The sequence below is a fragment of the Chamaea fasciata genome, unplaced genomic scaffold (genome assembly GCF_029207755.1).
Source record: "Chamaea fasciata isolate MVZ Bird 193981 ecotype frontalis unplaced genomic scaffold, bChaFas1.0.hap1 SCAF_1, whole genome shotgun sequence".
NCBI lineage: Eukaryota > Metazoa > Chordata > Aves > Passeriformes > Sylviidae > Chamaea > Chamaea fasciata.
Genome location: NW_027094086.1, coordinates 137,428,151 through 137,443,455, shown reverse-complemented (window position 1 = coordinate 137,443,455; position 15,305 = coordinate 137,428,151). Strand labels below are relative to the sequence as shown.

The 15,305-nt window shown below is 49.2% G+C and overlaps 1 protein-coding gene across 5 annotated transcripts in view; it reads left to right on the top strand.

Moving 5' to 3' along the window:
* The first annotated feature begins 3,848 nt into the window (after positions 1-3,848).
* MKX (mohawk homeobox) overlaps positions 3,849-15,305 on the top strand; it is a 49,126-nt gene continuing 37,669 nt past the window's right edge. For all 5 annotated transcript variants that reach the window (XR_010723341.1, XM_066199493.1, XM_066199506.1 and 2 more), the window contains exons 1-4: positions 3,849-3,919; positions 4,152-4,398; positions 6,383-6,542; positions 14,799-14,952. Coding sequence is in view for 4 of the 5 variants with exons in the window: in XM_066199493.1 (XP_066055590.1) it covers positions 4,217-4,398; positions 6,383-6,542; positions 14,799-14,952 (496 nt within the window). In the remaining variant the exon portion in view is untranslated. The remainder of the gene's footprint in view (positions 3,920-4,151; positions 4,399-6,382; positions 6,543-14,798; positions 14,953-15,305) is intronic.

Sequence of the window (15,305 nt, the reverse complement as noted above, 5' to 3'; positions counted from 1 at the left end):
CCCTTTTAGCCAACATGGTTAAGCCGGTTTATCCTTTTCCATGTGTGCCTCAGGACTTTGCTCAGCAGTGACCCAGCTGCAACGAGGGATGGCAACAGGTCTCTGCAGCTTCTTTACCTGCAAGTGTGGCTATTTTGTAGTTTGGATAACATCCCATTTGGCATAATCCTACACAATTTCTCACCTACAAAACTTCAGGCCTTTCAATACACATGGCTATAGTTATTTAGCTACTCAACCTGCCACAGGACAGAGAGTGCCAGGGACATGAGGAAATTCTTTGAATTTCAAACATATATGTTTACTGTGAAGGAATCTGCAGCTGGAGGGAGGAGCTGTGAAAATGCAACACTGACTAAATGTTTGCTGATAGCATATAAAAAGTAACCAGAACAATGGACAAAAGCAACATTTTGCTGGAAGTAGACACCAGAAACAACGACTGTATTTAGGAGCATAGATGGAACCCTACTGAACTGGTTTTGGATTTTCCCCCACTCATGGCTGGAGAAGGGAAACAGGAAGAGCAGTGCTCACAGCCAGCCCCAGTGGTGCCATCTGAGCTCTGTGGCACAGCTGCCAAGCCTAGGCAGCAGGGCTGGGGCTGCAGCCTCTCCAAGAGCTGGAGCAGGGCTGGCAGTGACTGAGGAGCTCCACCACTTGCAGCCTCAGGAGCAAATTCTCCTCTCAGCTTGACAGTACAGTTGATTTTTTCCTGGCTCCTCCAGTGAGACACATTAGGACCCAAAGCACCACTTTTAGGCTCTTTCTGCACGATATCCCTTGGAAATGTGCCTTGATGCCCCTTTTTGGCATGCCAACCTGGCCTACCAGCTGTCTGGAGCTGGCACACAAGCATGGGCCAATAGAGAGCTGTTGCAAAGAACGGCAAGGAGTTTTTGCAGCTCCAGCCTGGCAGGTGCCTGAAGTCCTGCTGTGCCCTGGGCTTCTGTCCCACTGTGCGATGCAGGGGAGCCACAGTGCTCCCATCAGCCGGTGCTACATCCTCAGGGGAGCCGGCTGCAGGCTGCGGTATGAGGCCAGCAACTATTGACTTCTTTTTCCGTGCATGGAAGGGTAAGTAACCTTAATTAAAAACATGAAGCCCACAGTTTGTATCACATTCATGATGTTAAACAAGCTCTGGAAATAGAAACACTGTTTTCATTTAAACTTTCCAACTGTGATCTATGTAATAAAATATGGAGGGGGCGGGCGTGTGTGAGATTTACATGTGATGATTTGGGAGATCTCACTGCTTTGGAGGCTTGTGAGGCGCCGCAGTGCCAACTGCTCCTGCCACTGCCTCACCACGTTTGGCAATGACTGCCCCACACACACTTTTGTTTTTTTCATGAACTGCTTTCCAAATGGTGATTTCTGCCCTCGGGTCTTGCTGCTGTGACTTATTCTGGGTGTGGGTGTGGGATCTGCCAGGCCCTCAGCAACTTGCTGCCCTGGCTGTCTGTGCCCTGCCCAGCTCTGGACAGGCAGGCAGGTGAGCAGTGCGCATTTCCACCACTCCTAGGGACCACACATGTCCTTGAGGATGGCCACATACCCTGCAAGTGCAATGATGCTCTAAGCCCATGCCCAAACAGCACCATCATCAGTAGACACAGGGAAGGAATATTTTTGCCTTCCGAGGTCCTCCTGATCCACCACACAGGGAATGAGCATCCATTCCATCATGGTGGACAGGCAGAGGGAAGGTTCTTCCAAGGGCACTCTTCAGTACCCTGCCAGTGCATGGATTGCCCCTTCTCCAGAGGTTGCCTCAGCCTGCAGAGCTACAGAAACATGCCATGCCCCATCTGCACCTCCTCTCAGGCTCTGGGGACCAGAACCTGCACCTGCCCAGGCAGAGGGGTTTGGAGAGGAGAGTGGGATGACAACAATTGTCTGAGACTGCAAACGACTGAGAACAGCTTCCCGCGGGCGCTTGTTGTTGGTCAAACCTGTCACTTTCTAAGACTCTTTTTCCTGTGACATAATTATAACAGTACTTCCCATGTCATAAACAGTTCATTTGGGCATGGCAATGATCAGAGCTGTGTGTTTTTCAGGAAGCTTCTATTCAGCATGTTAGCACAGTCTAACAGGAAGCATTTGTCCCACACTGCTCCCCTATGCCAGCTTCTCCCCCAGCAGTCTCCTGAATGCTCTGGCCATGTCATGCCCTGAGGGGCAGCCTTATCAAGGCTTTGCCCAAAAGTCTGTGGAAGTGCAGGATGCACAGCCTGCACAGGAGCATTCACGTGGATATTTACATTTTTCTACCTTCTGTTTTCTCGGCAGGGGACTGGCAGCAAGTTGTTCATGTCTTTTCCTGTCTGGAGACAGTATTTTTTCTTTCTGGGCATTGGGGCGTCTTCTGTGCACTGCCCTTCCCCAGCCTCTTCCCTGCTTCCCGTCAGCAAATGGAGAAATATGCTGCCCCTCTTCCAGGAACGCTTTCCCCAATGCGTGTGGTTGTGTGACGTCACGGAGAGCGATCATGACGTCACGCTCCCGTGACGCGGGGTGCGGGGATGGGGGTGAGCCCCTGGAAGGAGCCCACGGCGGCTGAGCCCTGCGGGGCGGCGGGCGGGGGTCCTCGGACGGCAGCATGTTTCCCCCTCCGTCCCCACCGCTGCAGCGCCAAGCCAGCGGCGGACCGCGTACCCTCCGCGGTGGCCTCTGCAGCCCAGGAAAACGGGAGGGAACGAGGCCAGGGTGATGGCAGGGGCCGGGGAGATACAAGTGGTAGCGGTATGCAGACTCAGGTACTTTGGGGTCACGCTTGCGGGAACGAGGACGGGGACATAGAGGTGCCATGGAGAGCGTGGAGTCGCGGCTGGTGGCCGCACGAGGGATCCGCGCCGCTCACGTCCCTCCGGGCCCGCAGGCGCAGACGGCTGCTCCCGTTCACCCGCGGCGGTCAAATAACGTCTGAATTACGTCCTTGTAAATATTGACCGTGGCCATCTTCTTCGTTTCTGCGCACAGAAATCCAAAACCTTAAGCACGGCGCGGCCGGGCTGCCGCTCCGCAGGGCTGCGGGGGTGCAGGGGGTGTGGAGCGGCGGGGCCGAGGGAACAGGGGCACATCCCTGGGAGGGGGCCGGAGGCGCCCATAGACATCACCGGGCACTGAACATCGTGTTTCTGCGGGAAAGCGCAGAGGATGCTAAGGGCAGCGGGGGCTGTCTCCCGGCTTGGACTGCGGGCTAATTTACAACCCTGGCGGGGGGGGGGGGGGGAGGGGGAAGGGGAGGGGGGGGGGGTGAGGGGAGATACACGACACACAAGAGAAGACGGGGAAGCGTGGTGGGAGATGGTTCCTGGTACGGCATCATTAAACACCGGTTTAAATGAGTGGCACGGGGCTCTGGCTGTGCCTCGCCCCCCCGACGGGGGTCTCTCCCGCGGTCAGGGTGACACCAGCCGGTGTCCTCAGTCGCCTTCCCCGGGAGGCTTCCTCACACAGACGGCGAACGGCCCAGCCGTGCACCGCCGTACCCTCAGATGCCCCTGGCCGGACTCCTCCCGCCCCTCCACGCAGAGCCCCTCGACGCCGCTCTGCCCGGGCGGGGCCCGTGCCCTGGCTGGGGCTGCTGGGGTCCCCTCGCCAGCGGTGACTCCCCCCGGGGATGGGGAGCGGCAGTCCCGACAGTTTGAGTGGCTGCGCGGCGGCTGTGCCTCCGGGCGCCGGCTCTGCGCATTTGGTGGTCGTTAAAAACAATTTGTTTCCCTCCCCGTTTGGGGAGGGGGAAGGGGAAAATCATTCCGGGGGAGGGGAGGGGAGGGGAAGGGAAAAGGGGGGAAAAAAGAGTGTGAGAGAGAGAGCAAGCGAGACAGAAACACCAAAGCCGACAGAAAACCTGCGCTCCGAACTATTGCGACACGGAGAGAGGAGCGCGGCGAAGGCTGGCGGCGAGGTGCGAGTCGGAGCGGGCCGGGCCGTGGGAGCGGGCCGGGCCGAGGAAGCGGGCCGGGGTTGGGTGGGGGGGCCGTGGGAGCGGGCCGGGCCGTGGGAGGGGCGGGCTGCCTCCCCCCCCGTGGGTGGGCAGGCGGCGCCCGGTGCCTCCGCGCTGCCGCCCCGCCGGTCGCGCCGGGCGGGTCTCGGCGGTTCGGCGCGGCTGCCCGGTGACCGCTGCCGCCTCCCCGCAGCGCACAGCGAGCCCCCGCACCTCGGAGCCGGCGGCCAGCACGACGGCGGCCCCCAGCCCCCCACCATGAACACCATCGTCTTCAGCAAGCTCAGCGGCCAGGTGCTTTTCGAGGAGGACGCCAAGGAGCGGGAGCGGAGCGGCCGGTCCTACGTGGGGGTGGTGGAGGGCCCACACCACGCCGAGGTGCTGCTCCCCGACAGCCCGTCCATCAAGGAGAGCCTCAGCCTGCGGAACCGGCGGACGGGGTATGCCGTGCGCTCGTCTCCGCGCCGCGCACCGGCTTCGGGGGCGGCTCTGCCTGCGCTGCCGGCGCTCCCGGCCGCCGCGTCGCCGATTTGGGGTTGCGAGATGGGTTTCTAGCTGGGTCTTTGCCCGTGGCCCCGGGTTCGTGTTCTCTGGGATTCTCATTCCACAGCTACGGTGGGAAATTCCGGCAATAGGTGATGCAGGGGCGTCCGATTGGGCTGGAATGTACCAGACAGAGCGCTCCTGTCCTACTGTGCCTGACCTCCCCCTCTGCCTCCGAACAAAAACAAACCGGGAACACCGGGGCTCCACCGGCTTTTTTGGGCGCTTCATGCAATTAAAGTCTCCAAAACGGAGGCGCCAGGCGGGACGTGTGAGACCTGGGGTTCGGGGCGACGGCGCGGCCGATCCCCGCCGGCAGTGCCGTGGCAGCGGGGCTGAGGCGGGCGGGCGCTGCGCGGCCCCGGCACTTGTTCCGCCGTCCCCGCGGGTGCGCGGCGAGCCGAGCGAACGGGCGGGATGGAGCTGCGTTCCCAGGGATGGGATTTAGAACGGACTAGCGCGATGCCAGTCAGGGACTGGATAACGTGATGTTAGGATCGGGTTTGCTAAAGCGGCAGCTGAGGCTAAGCCACCCGAAACAGGTTTTTTGAGGGGCTTTTTTTGTTTGTTGTTTTTTGGGGGTCAGAGTTGGGTTTTTTTTAGTGCTGGAACAGGTGAAATAGAAGGTGATGAGAGGACGTGCGAGCTCTGGTGTGTTAACAGCTATAGCTGGAAGGGTTGAACTGGCGAGCGCTGACGAGACATTTCGGGTCAGTGTTAGAAAGTAAAGATCGAGGAGCACAGTCAGGCGGCTGCGAAAGCGAGGAGTCCCGGGAAGCTGCTTGCACTGACGAATTTCCACCTTAGCGATTGCATCAGCTCGCAGCTCTACCGGCGGTGCTGGCCAGAGGACGCAGGTGTGTGTCACCGGCGTTGTCGCCGCCGATCGCGGCGGAGCGCGGCTGCCGCGGAGCCCCGGGGAGACCGCGGCGCGGCCCAACCCGGCCCCGTGGCGCCCCCTGCCGCCGGCGGCGGCACCCAGCGCCGCCCGGAGCCCCTCCGCCCCGCGCAGCGCTGCCTTTGGACTTTCCTTAGGATTCCTCCGATTTTGTTCACTCACTTTTTATTGCAGGCCTTTATTTACAAAGGGACACCTTTTATTTTTATTATTTTTTTTTAACGGAATCCGGGTTTAGCTCCCACGGCATAGCTGTTTCCCTCGGCAGGCGCGGGGCTTTGCGGGCTGCCTCGCGTCGCTGCCGGCGACGTTGGGAGAGGCACGCCGGCTCCTCCAGGAGCACCGCTCGCCGCCGGCTCCCAGGGGAGAAAAGATCCAGGAGCTGCTCGGTGCCACGGGTATCTCTTGAGTATCAGCGGGAGATAAATCCGGGCAGGGGAATCAGGCTGGGCTGGCCCCGGGGCAGCGCGGCTGAGGGATGCGCGGCCGGCCGTGCGAGGTGCGGCCTGGCCGCGCTGGAAAGCCCATCTGTAGACAGACCGGCCACACGCCTGTGAGGTGCCGAGCACCGAAAACATCGGGACACTCGCACCGGCGGAGCCCCGGCCCCGCTGAAATCCCCGCGGGGCCGCCGCCCGTGTCCGCAGCATTATCACGGCCATTCACCAGCTCTGAGTCCGCTCACCCAGACCCTCCACGGGGAGTTCGGGGAGCATCACGTTCACCCGAGCAGTTGCCCGGGCCGAGGGTTGCGGCTGTGGAAAGTCCCCGAGTACCCCGCGAGGACGGGGCTCGGCTCCTCGGGCCAGGGCGCACCCCGGGGCTGGGCGCACCCCGAGCTGGGTCCCCCCTCGGACGGGGCAAATCTGCCGCACCCGCGCAGGGGAGCCCGGGGCCAGGCGCGGAGAGCGGGCAGGGCCCGGGCCCGGGGAGCGGGCAGGTGTCCCGCCGCTCCGGTCCTCAGCGCCCCTTCTCCGCGGCAGGGCGCGGCAGAGCGGCGGAAAGGTGCGGCACAAGCGGCAAGCGCTGCAGGACATGGCGCGGCCGCTCAAGCAGTGGCTCTACAAGCACCGCGACAACCCATACCCCACCAAGACGGAGAAGATTCTGCTGGCCCTCGGCTCCCAGATGACCTTGGTGCAGGTAAGGAAGGGAACCCCTTACCCCCACCTCCAAAAGCCGCACTGAGGCGTTTCTTGGCCGGGAGGGATGGGGACAGCATCTGCCAAAGCTCCTCCGTGAGCTGAGCAAAGGATACTACTGGATATCGGGGAGCATCAGTGCAACCAGCAAGACGAGGGGTCCTGTCCACATCCTTCTTCCACTCTCCCCTGGGCTCCCTCACCCCAGCAGGACTGTCTCAAACAAAAATTACCACATCTGAGCTGTCGTGGTTGGAGAAGTGCTAAAGACAATCCGCAAAAAGTGTGTGCTTGCCCTCCTAGGAATGGATGCCCTCATCCTTACATCTCATTCATAACTGTAATGAAAATATTTTTGCATAGTCTTTAAAAGTTCTCAGGTAAAAATATCAGTCATGGGAGATTTCAGCATAGAATAGGAATTGTTGAGGAAATTGCAGGGAGCTACTCTTCCCTTTTGAAAAGGGAGCAGGATGGAAACTGTTCTATTGTTCTGATAATAATTGTCATCACCTGTTGCACAGACATCAGCATTACCCTACACACTGTGTGCAGTGGCTCAGCACACACAGTCTTGCAGGAATTATCATTGTAATATAATTAGACATGGGGAGTAATTGTTTTGCTCTCAGGTAATTCTCCCCTGAAGTGACTGTCTTGCTGTAAAAGGCATAAATTTTGCTGCAAATGTTTATAAATCTCACTTCTTTGTTCTCTTTGCCATCTGGCACTCTACTGAAATATGTGGTTAAATGCTATCAGTTGCCGAGTGATGCTATCTCAGGTCTGGATGCTGCAAAGATTTATGCATTGTGAATAATCTAATTTCCTTACTGCAAGCTACTGCTAGGTGCGTAAAATGAAACCCATGTGTTTGCAGGATTGGATCCTCATCACTCAGCCTAACACATTATGTGTCACTTTGCAAAGGATACAAAGAGATCAAAGTAACCTAAAGTATTAGAAAAAAGCAGGTGGTAATTCAGCTTTATTATTTTGAGTGCCCCTTCAAAAAACCTGTGCTATGAACTTCAATTCTAGTAATGGCAAAATGGAAAATTTTTACACTTCAGTACCTCACGTTGAAACTATTGCACTAGGAAAAACACTATAGCTTTGACAAAAATAATATTAATGGCTCAGAAAATGCCAGTTATAACTGGAAGATATAGTTAAAACAACTTCTCTTGCTTTTAAAAAATATACATGAAAGGTTTAAACTAGGATTACATAAACACTATCCCTTCAATGGCAAAATTCAATAGGAGTATTTTACTGGACTATGGTCCTTAGAATATCCCTGTATTTTTACATGAGATTTAAAACATAAATCTGCAATATGTGTAGGGGTACTTTCACACTAATGACATTTTGAGGAGTTCTGCTGTTCTTTTAAAAATGCCTCGGAATGAACAGAGAAGGGAAAAATCTGGTGGGTTTTTGCAGGATTTCTCTCATGGCAGCTTTGATAAATCCTGATGGGGATAAGATGCGTTAGCCTTTATAAAAGCATTAGGTGAGACGTGGCCACTTTCCCACAGAGTTTTATTATCTACATAAGGTGTAGAATAAAATTAAAAAGAATCAGGGAGGGCAGCATTTGGCTCTCTTAGACCCCTGTGCTTCTAGTGGTTTTACGCTGAAGCTGGATTTGACCAGTTTTGTTTCTGTGAACTGCAATATTTGAAAGAACTGTGCAAACAGGCACATCTATCTTCACATACAGAAGCACGACATCAAAGAGAAATCCCAGGTGTTTTTTGCATCGTTTTTGTGCAATGCTCTTTTAATCTAGGAATTTGATAGCATCTGTATGAGATGTAAATACATATGTCTGGCACCAGCAGTAATTCCTGAGCCACAAAGAGCTAAACAACACACACCATACACCTACTTTTTGGATGCTCAAAAAGAATGAGATTGTAATTCAGTTCAAAATCTTTGTTCTCTAAGAGTGAGAGAGAGCATGCCAGGGTGTGATCTCAGTCACACTGGGTACATCTGAAATAGTTTACAAGTGGTATATCCAGGAGCAGGTTTGGGACTGGGCTATGGTGTCTGTTCAAAAGCTTTACTTCTGTCCCAGGAGGAACACTTTGCAAAAGCATCAACCAGGGTTGCCTATAAATTGTTTTTCTAATCTAGTAATATTGTTGAACGTCGTTGGAGAACCAGGAATCAGTGTATGATGTTTCCTCTGGGTTAAGTGCCTTCACGTTTGCTGACCGGTCTCATATTTCCTACCCTTTTTACATTTCTCAGTGTTGTCCCGTGGTGTTTTGTCCCACAGCTTTCCACTCCTGTGGAGGCTGTTTGCTGACAGCTGCTACCTCTTCCCAGCATCCCTCATGTGCTGACACCTTGTCATCACAAGCCATAGGAAAGGCAAAAAATACTCTTGAATATCCCTTTGAGTTTCTGACAAAATGCCATTTAGGGAATGAATGGTTGGGGTTTTTTTTTTGGTTTTCACCTGACTGACAACCTTGGAGAAGGTCTTCAGCAGCTGCCTGGAAGATGGTGGTGGTTACAGTAATATTGATAATACAGATGCAGCTTTCCTCCCTCTGCTTTCTTTCATCTAGTGAACCTTATTCCAGTATGTACCATCTATCCCAAGGAGCTTTTTTCAGGATCATGGCATAAATAAAACCAATTCTTCTGTGATACAAAGAAGTGAACATCCAGCCCTGTTTTTTGTTTTTTACTTTTGCTGTTTGGACAAACTAATGGCATGCAGATACTAATAACTTCTGTTATTTGTATCTGCATGTCAAATCTTCCACAACTTTATTTTCACTAGTTTAGCTATCACCCAGTTGGTTGATTTTAGATAAATTTGTTCTACTTTACTAATACTTCGGCCAACCCCACTGTTCTTGGGTGCAGTGGGACAGCAAACGGACTATTCCAGATGCATGTCCGACTGCAGTGCTGAAGAAAAGTCAGACCCTTTCAAGGAGGTAGGATTTTGCAGGAATCATAAATCATCTTGTTTCTTAAGTAGTAGTAGCAAAACCTGGGACAAATTCTGGGCTGAATTACTCCTACGCAGACCAACAAGGTCTTTGGGAGTCCTCAAGGCAAATGTTATTGCAGATTTCAGTCCAACAGTCCAAACTTTTCTATTTCCACAACTGCCAAAGCAGGAAACCGAAAAAGCAATATAGTTTGAAAAGGCATTTTATATTTTACTCCAATTAGATTCCAATTCAGAATCCAATAACTTGTCCTATTAATATGCTACATTTTCATTTGTATTATTACCACAGTGCTTGATTTATTTTATTTTAAATTTTGGTTTAGATGTTCTTGTGAAATAAAAAAGAAAAATGGCAGTATATTCCTTCCAGTAAGAAATATGAATGTGTGCATTGTTGGAAAGAAGGCTTTTTCAATACAAGGATTTGTTTATCAGTCATGTGCTGCTACAGATTTAATAGTATTCAGATTTATAAAGGCATATCTGGATTACTGGAGGAGGAGAATTGCTTGCTGTCTGTTCCCTTTCTGAAAGTTTGGCCACTCTTAAGCACTGAAGCAGAACAAATTACAATAAAATTGAAGATGTGTCTTCAGAAGTAAAGCCAGAGGGTCAATATTTCATGATGCTGATATAAGTACCTGATGCTCTTAGAGAACAACTGAACTGCTGTAAAAAAATGAATGCTGGCAAGCACATCTGTTATCGTTCCCCTTGGGTTTTGTCTTTTTACTTCTCAAAGAACTACAGGATTGTTTCTTTACAAGAATAGTGAGTTTCATCATGTGTTTTTTCAAGATACTTGCTTCTTGGGAGGTTTATGTGACAAAAGATTTTCCCGCTGGCTTTTATCTAAATTATTTTTTGTTGGGATTATTATTATTATTATTATTATTATTATTATTATTATTATTATTATTATTATTATTATTATTATTATTATTATTATTATTATTGGAGATCACAGTAGCACAGCTTGGGACCATGCGAAAGGTTGGGTGTTTTTGGTAGCTTTGGTTGTTTCTTTTTATAACAGTTTCAGTAATTATGGTGCAAACTGGCTCTCTTTGTGAGTGGGACCTACAGCAGTGGACAGGCAGGTTTTTAAAGACCACATGAATAGACAGTGTAACATTTGGGGCTGGTTGAAATGAATGGTAAAACTGTTGTTGTCTCTGAAGGAGACAGGTGGCGGCTGGAGGTCAGGGTGAGCGTGCTGACTGGTACAGCCTGTGGCTATGCAGCCTGTTCTGGTTCACACACCTGGAGGTTGTCCAAGACTGAAGAGTGAGAGAGGTGTTGAATCTCATGATGTCTTAGAAATCAGGATTTTCCAGCAACGTGCACTAGTGCCCAAAAGCTGGAAAGCACCTAGAGATTGCCGCATAATAGATTAGGCCTAAAAATCTCCTAAATGGATTTGACTAACTTTCCTTTCTTTGAAGGTTTTAATGGGCCTTGTTGTAATTGCATTTGGGATAAGAGTTTCTAGAGTGAGTTTGCTGCTTCATGCTTTAGTAAAAGGTTTCTCTTCTAAAAGCTGACTTGAGGTTCTTTCAGAATCATAGAGTCATTTAGGTTGGAAAAGACCTTTATAATCATTGAGTCCAACCGTTAACCCAGTGCTGCCAAGTCCACTGCTAAACCATGTCCCTAAGCACTCGTCTACATTTCTTTTAAATACCTCCAGGGACAGTGACTCAACCATGGTAACTTTCACTGGGCAGCCTGTTCCAATGCCTGGCAATCCTTTCTGTAAAGAAACTTTTCCTGGTATCCAAACTAAACCTCCCCTGATTCAATTTAAGGCCATTTCCTATTGTGCTATCACTTGTCACTTGGGAGAACGGACTGACCCCCCACCTACAACCTCCTGAAAGGAGGTAGTTGCAAAGAATAGTAAGGTCTTCCCTGAGCCTCCTTTTCTCCAGGCTAAACCCCCCCAGCTCCCTCAGCTGCTCCACATCAGACTTGTGCTCCTGACCTTTCCCCAACTCTATTGTCCTTCCCTCGACTCTACCCAGCACCTCAGTGTCCTTCCTGAATTAAGTGGCCCAGAACTGGACCCAGCACTCAAGTTGCAGCCTCACCAGTGCTAGGTACAAGGGTACGTACAATCACTGCCCTGGTCCTGCTGGCCACTTGTTATGGTCTGATTCTTAAAATTATTAGAAATGCCTCTGCCTGAATTAAGATGCAAACCAGACCATATGCCAAAGGATTTCAGTCTCTGACACCACTCTATTGCTGATCCAGGCCAGGATGCCATTGGCCTTCTTGGCCACCTGGACATGTGCTGGCTCATGTTCAGCTGAGGTCAACCAGCACCCTCGGGTCCTTTTCCAGCAGCCATCTTTCCATCCACTTCCCCCAGCCTGTAGCCCTGCAGGGGTTGTTGTGACCCAGGGGCAGGCACTTGGCCTTGTTGAACCTCTTACCACTGGCCTTGGCCCATGGATCCAGCCTGTCCAGAGCCCTTGCAGAGCCTTCCTGCCCTCCAGCAGATCAACACTCCCACCTAATCTGGTGTCTCTGCAAACTGACTGAGGGTGCCCTTGATCCCCTCATCCAGATCACTGATAAAGCTATTAAACAGAACTGGCCCCAATACCAAGCCCTGGGGAGCACCACTGGTGACCAGTGACCAGCTGATGTAACTCCATTCACCAACACTCCCAGCCCTAGCCATCTCGACAGTTTTCTACCCAGCAAAGGGCACACCCATCCAAGCCATGAGCACCCAGTTTCTGCAGGACATGCTGTGGGAAATGGTGTCAAAGGCTGTACTAATGTCCAGGTAGACACATCCACAGCTTCTCTCTCATCCACTAAGTGGGTCGCCGTGTCATAGATGAAGATCAGATTGGTCAAGCAGAGCATGCCTTTCACAAATCCTTGCTGGCTGGGCCTGATCCCCTGATTGTCTTGTATACGATGTGTGATGACACTTAAAATCATCTGCTCCAGGAAGAGCAGGAGGACAAGGTGCAGTGTATTTATCTCATTATGAAATAACGATCACATACTACTATTCCCTTCTCCCATAGCAGAAGACTTAAAATATGACTCATCTTTTCATATTGATATGCAGAAAGCAAAGCAATGACATGGGAAGAATGAGCCTAAAATAAACCAAGAGTACCATGCAGAAATCACTCCTGCTAAATTTAATTGCTTTTATGTATGAATCACACTAATACTACCCTATCTTTTCTGTAAATGGCGTTTCACTGATGAAAAATTTCAGTATGTAATAAAATGAAGCATAATGAAATCTTTCTTGTGAGGGGTGGGAAAGCTGTCAGTTTGGTAAAATGCTGCAGTAACTGCAATCCTGTTGACTGGGACCCTGGATTGATCCACCTGTACTGTTAAATACTTGATTTCAGAATTACACTGTCATGCAGCAGGTGATTGCTGCTTCAGCTGAGCAGTCTGGAGTGACTTCGTTAACAGCATTAGAAAGTGCATGGATTCCAGCCCACCCTATCTCATTTACTGTAAAAATTACTGTGTAAATATGATGATTATAAGCAAGTAGCCTCAGAAGAGAATGAAAATTACTTACTCTGTCAGCTACAATTTTGGTTTTCTAACCTGTCATAGTGAACTGCATGGCTTGTAAAGTTATGTGTCTGCCATCTGAGCACTGATTCAGGGCTCACCATATTTTCAGTGGAACCCTGTTTCATGTAAATGTGATTTTAGAGTAAAATCAAAGTGACAGGCATAAGACACCACTGCTAAGTTCTAGCTGGGACTCTGAACTGAAGCTTTGCTTTTTCTTTAGGCACATAGTGGTTTTTTTTCTCATAATCACTTTAGAAGAGATTATTGATCCAGAATAATTAGACACATACTTTTGTGTGATTTATACAGTAACCTTAGCTACAACAGACAGATGACAAAACTAGGGCCAAAATCCAACACTAAGGTCTACAGTTTGGCTTTCTATTAGGTGGGGTAGCATGTATTTATAAAACATGTATGAACTTGCTTTGCAGGTTGATGTAAATGAAATGGTGTGATCGCTGCCAGGTTAAAGTATGATGACATATAAAATATGATGACAGTCTGGCTTCCTCTGTGTGCACGATCATAACACAAAGATGTGAGCAGAGCTGTAGGCTGCTAACATTCTTTACATTCTCCTTTGCAGGTGATGCTACTTTGCCTCCTTATTGCAGAGGTCATGTCAAAATGCCCTTATTCATGCCAGGGTTAAATAATACTCTTAACACCTTATTTATCATTAAGGAAATATCATTAGAATGTAGGTCACTTGTCTCTGCTTTTGCTCATAGTAGAGATAGAGTTGTAAGTATTTTTTTTTCTATCTTTTTGAGTTGCAGTAGAATCAAGGCCAGCGTTTTCTCGGGTGTGCTTTCATGCAAAGTCACTGCAAGTACATGCATCCCATTTGGTGATTTAATGAGCACTGCTGGCACTGAAGGGTGGAATGTGCCTTTTTGCTCATTCAGTGCCTAAACCACTGTGAAATACTTGTGTTTGAGCCTGACTTAGTGATAAGCCTGCTAGAGGGATACTAACATGTATCCATTTTGCTATGTCAAACTCTAGAAAATGCTCTGCAGTTGGGAAGGAAGAACAACCAGACTATTGTTTAGTAGTCACCTTGTGAGGAATTGCATATTTACTATTTTTTAGGCTGTCCACAACAAAAAGAGTTTGTAAAATGTGTTGCTCTGTAGAGCAAATGGTTGATTTCTGCAGTGAGTAAAAGTACTTTGTAGTGTGTGTAAGATTTTCCTGATACCCATGGCTTGTCAGACTAAGAGTTCTGTTAAAGTACAAGGGAGAATTTGGGCTTTTATATATACAAGTTTACAATGTCTGTTTCTGTTCAACAGCCGTATTGTAGCCTATGTTAATATCAAAGGAGATTCCTGAATATTAGATACTAGTTTAATTTAGGGAGCTGGTAATATATTGAAAGTTCATATTGAAAGTTCAGGGTTTTATCTTTAAAATTAAAAAAAGAAAAAAAAAAGATTAATATAAAACTAGTATTTAGGACACCTTAATTGAAACCTTGTGATAATGTGGTTTTGCTAACACTTGGGAAGGGTGGGAAGCCTGAATTTGCCTTCGTGTATGAGATTCCTGCTCTGCTCAGTGGTAATTTTGTGGACTTCTGTTCGTAATTCTCTTGTTTGCTGTATCCTTGAAGCATGCATAAAGCTCATGAGGGCTGTATGGATTTGTTAATTTGTTTAATTTTCAAGGGAAACTAATACACACGTTTGTATGCAGGTATCAAACTGGTTTGCCAATGCCAGACGTCGCCTGAAGAACACGGTCAGGCAGCCAGATCTTAGCTGGGCTTTACGAATAAAACTGTACAACAAATATGTTCAGGGAAATGCTGAGCGACTCAGCGTGAGCAGTGATGACTCATGCTCTGAAGGTTTGTTGATGCTCTTTTATTGATTTTTAACTGATTAAAATATATTTAGAAAGTATTAGGTACCCTAAGTTAGCGCAAATTTTTAATCACAAATACCCTTAAGTGGATCTGCCTTTTTTTTTTTCTTTTTTTTTTTTTTTCTTTTTTTTGTGAATTAGGTGACTTTTTTGTCTCCCAATTACTACACAGCCTTGCAAAGCAGGATTGTAAAAGTTGTTCAAGGTAGCAATCTGGATGCATGTTATTATATTTCATTGTTGCTAGAAAGATAATTGTTACTTCATTACATTCTACAAGCCTATTCCTTTAATCTGCATTAAAGGAAAAAAAATTGATTACATTTGTTGGTATAA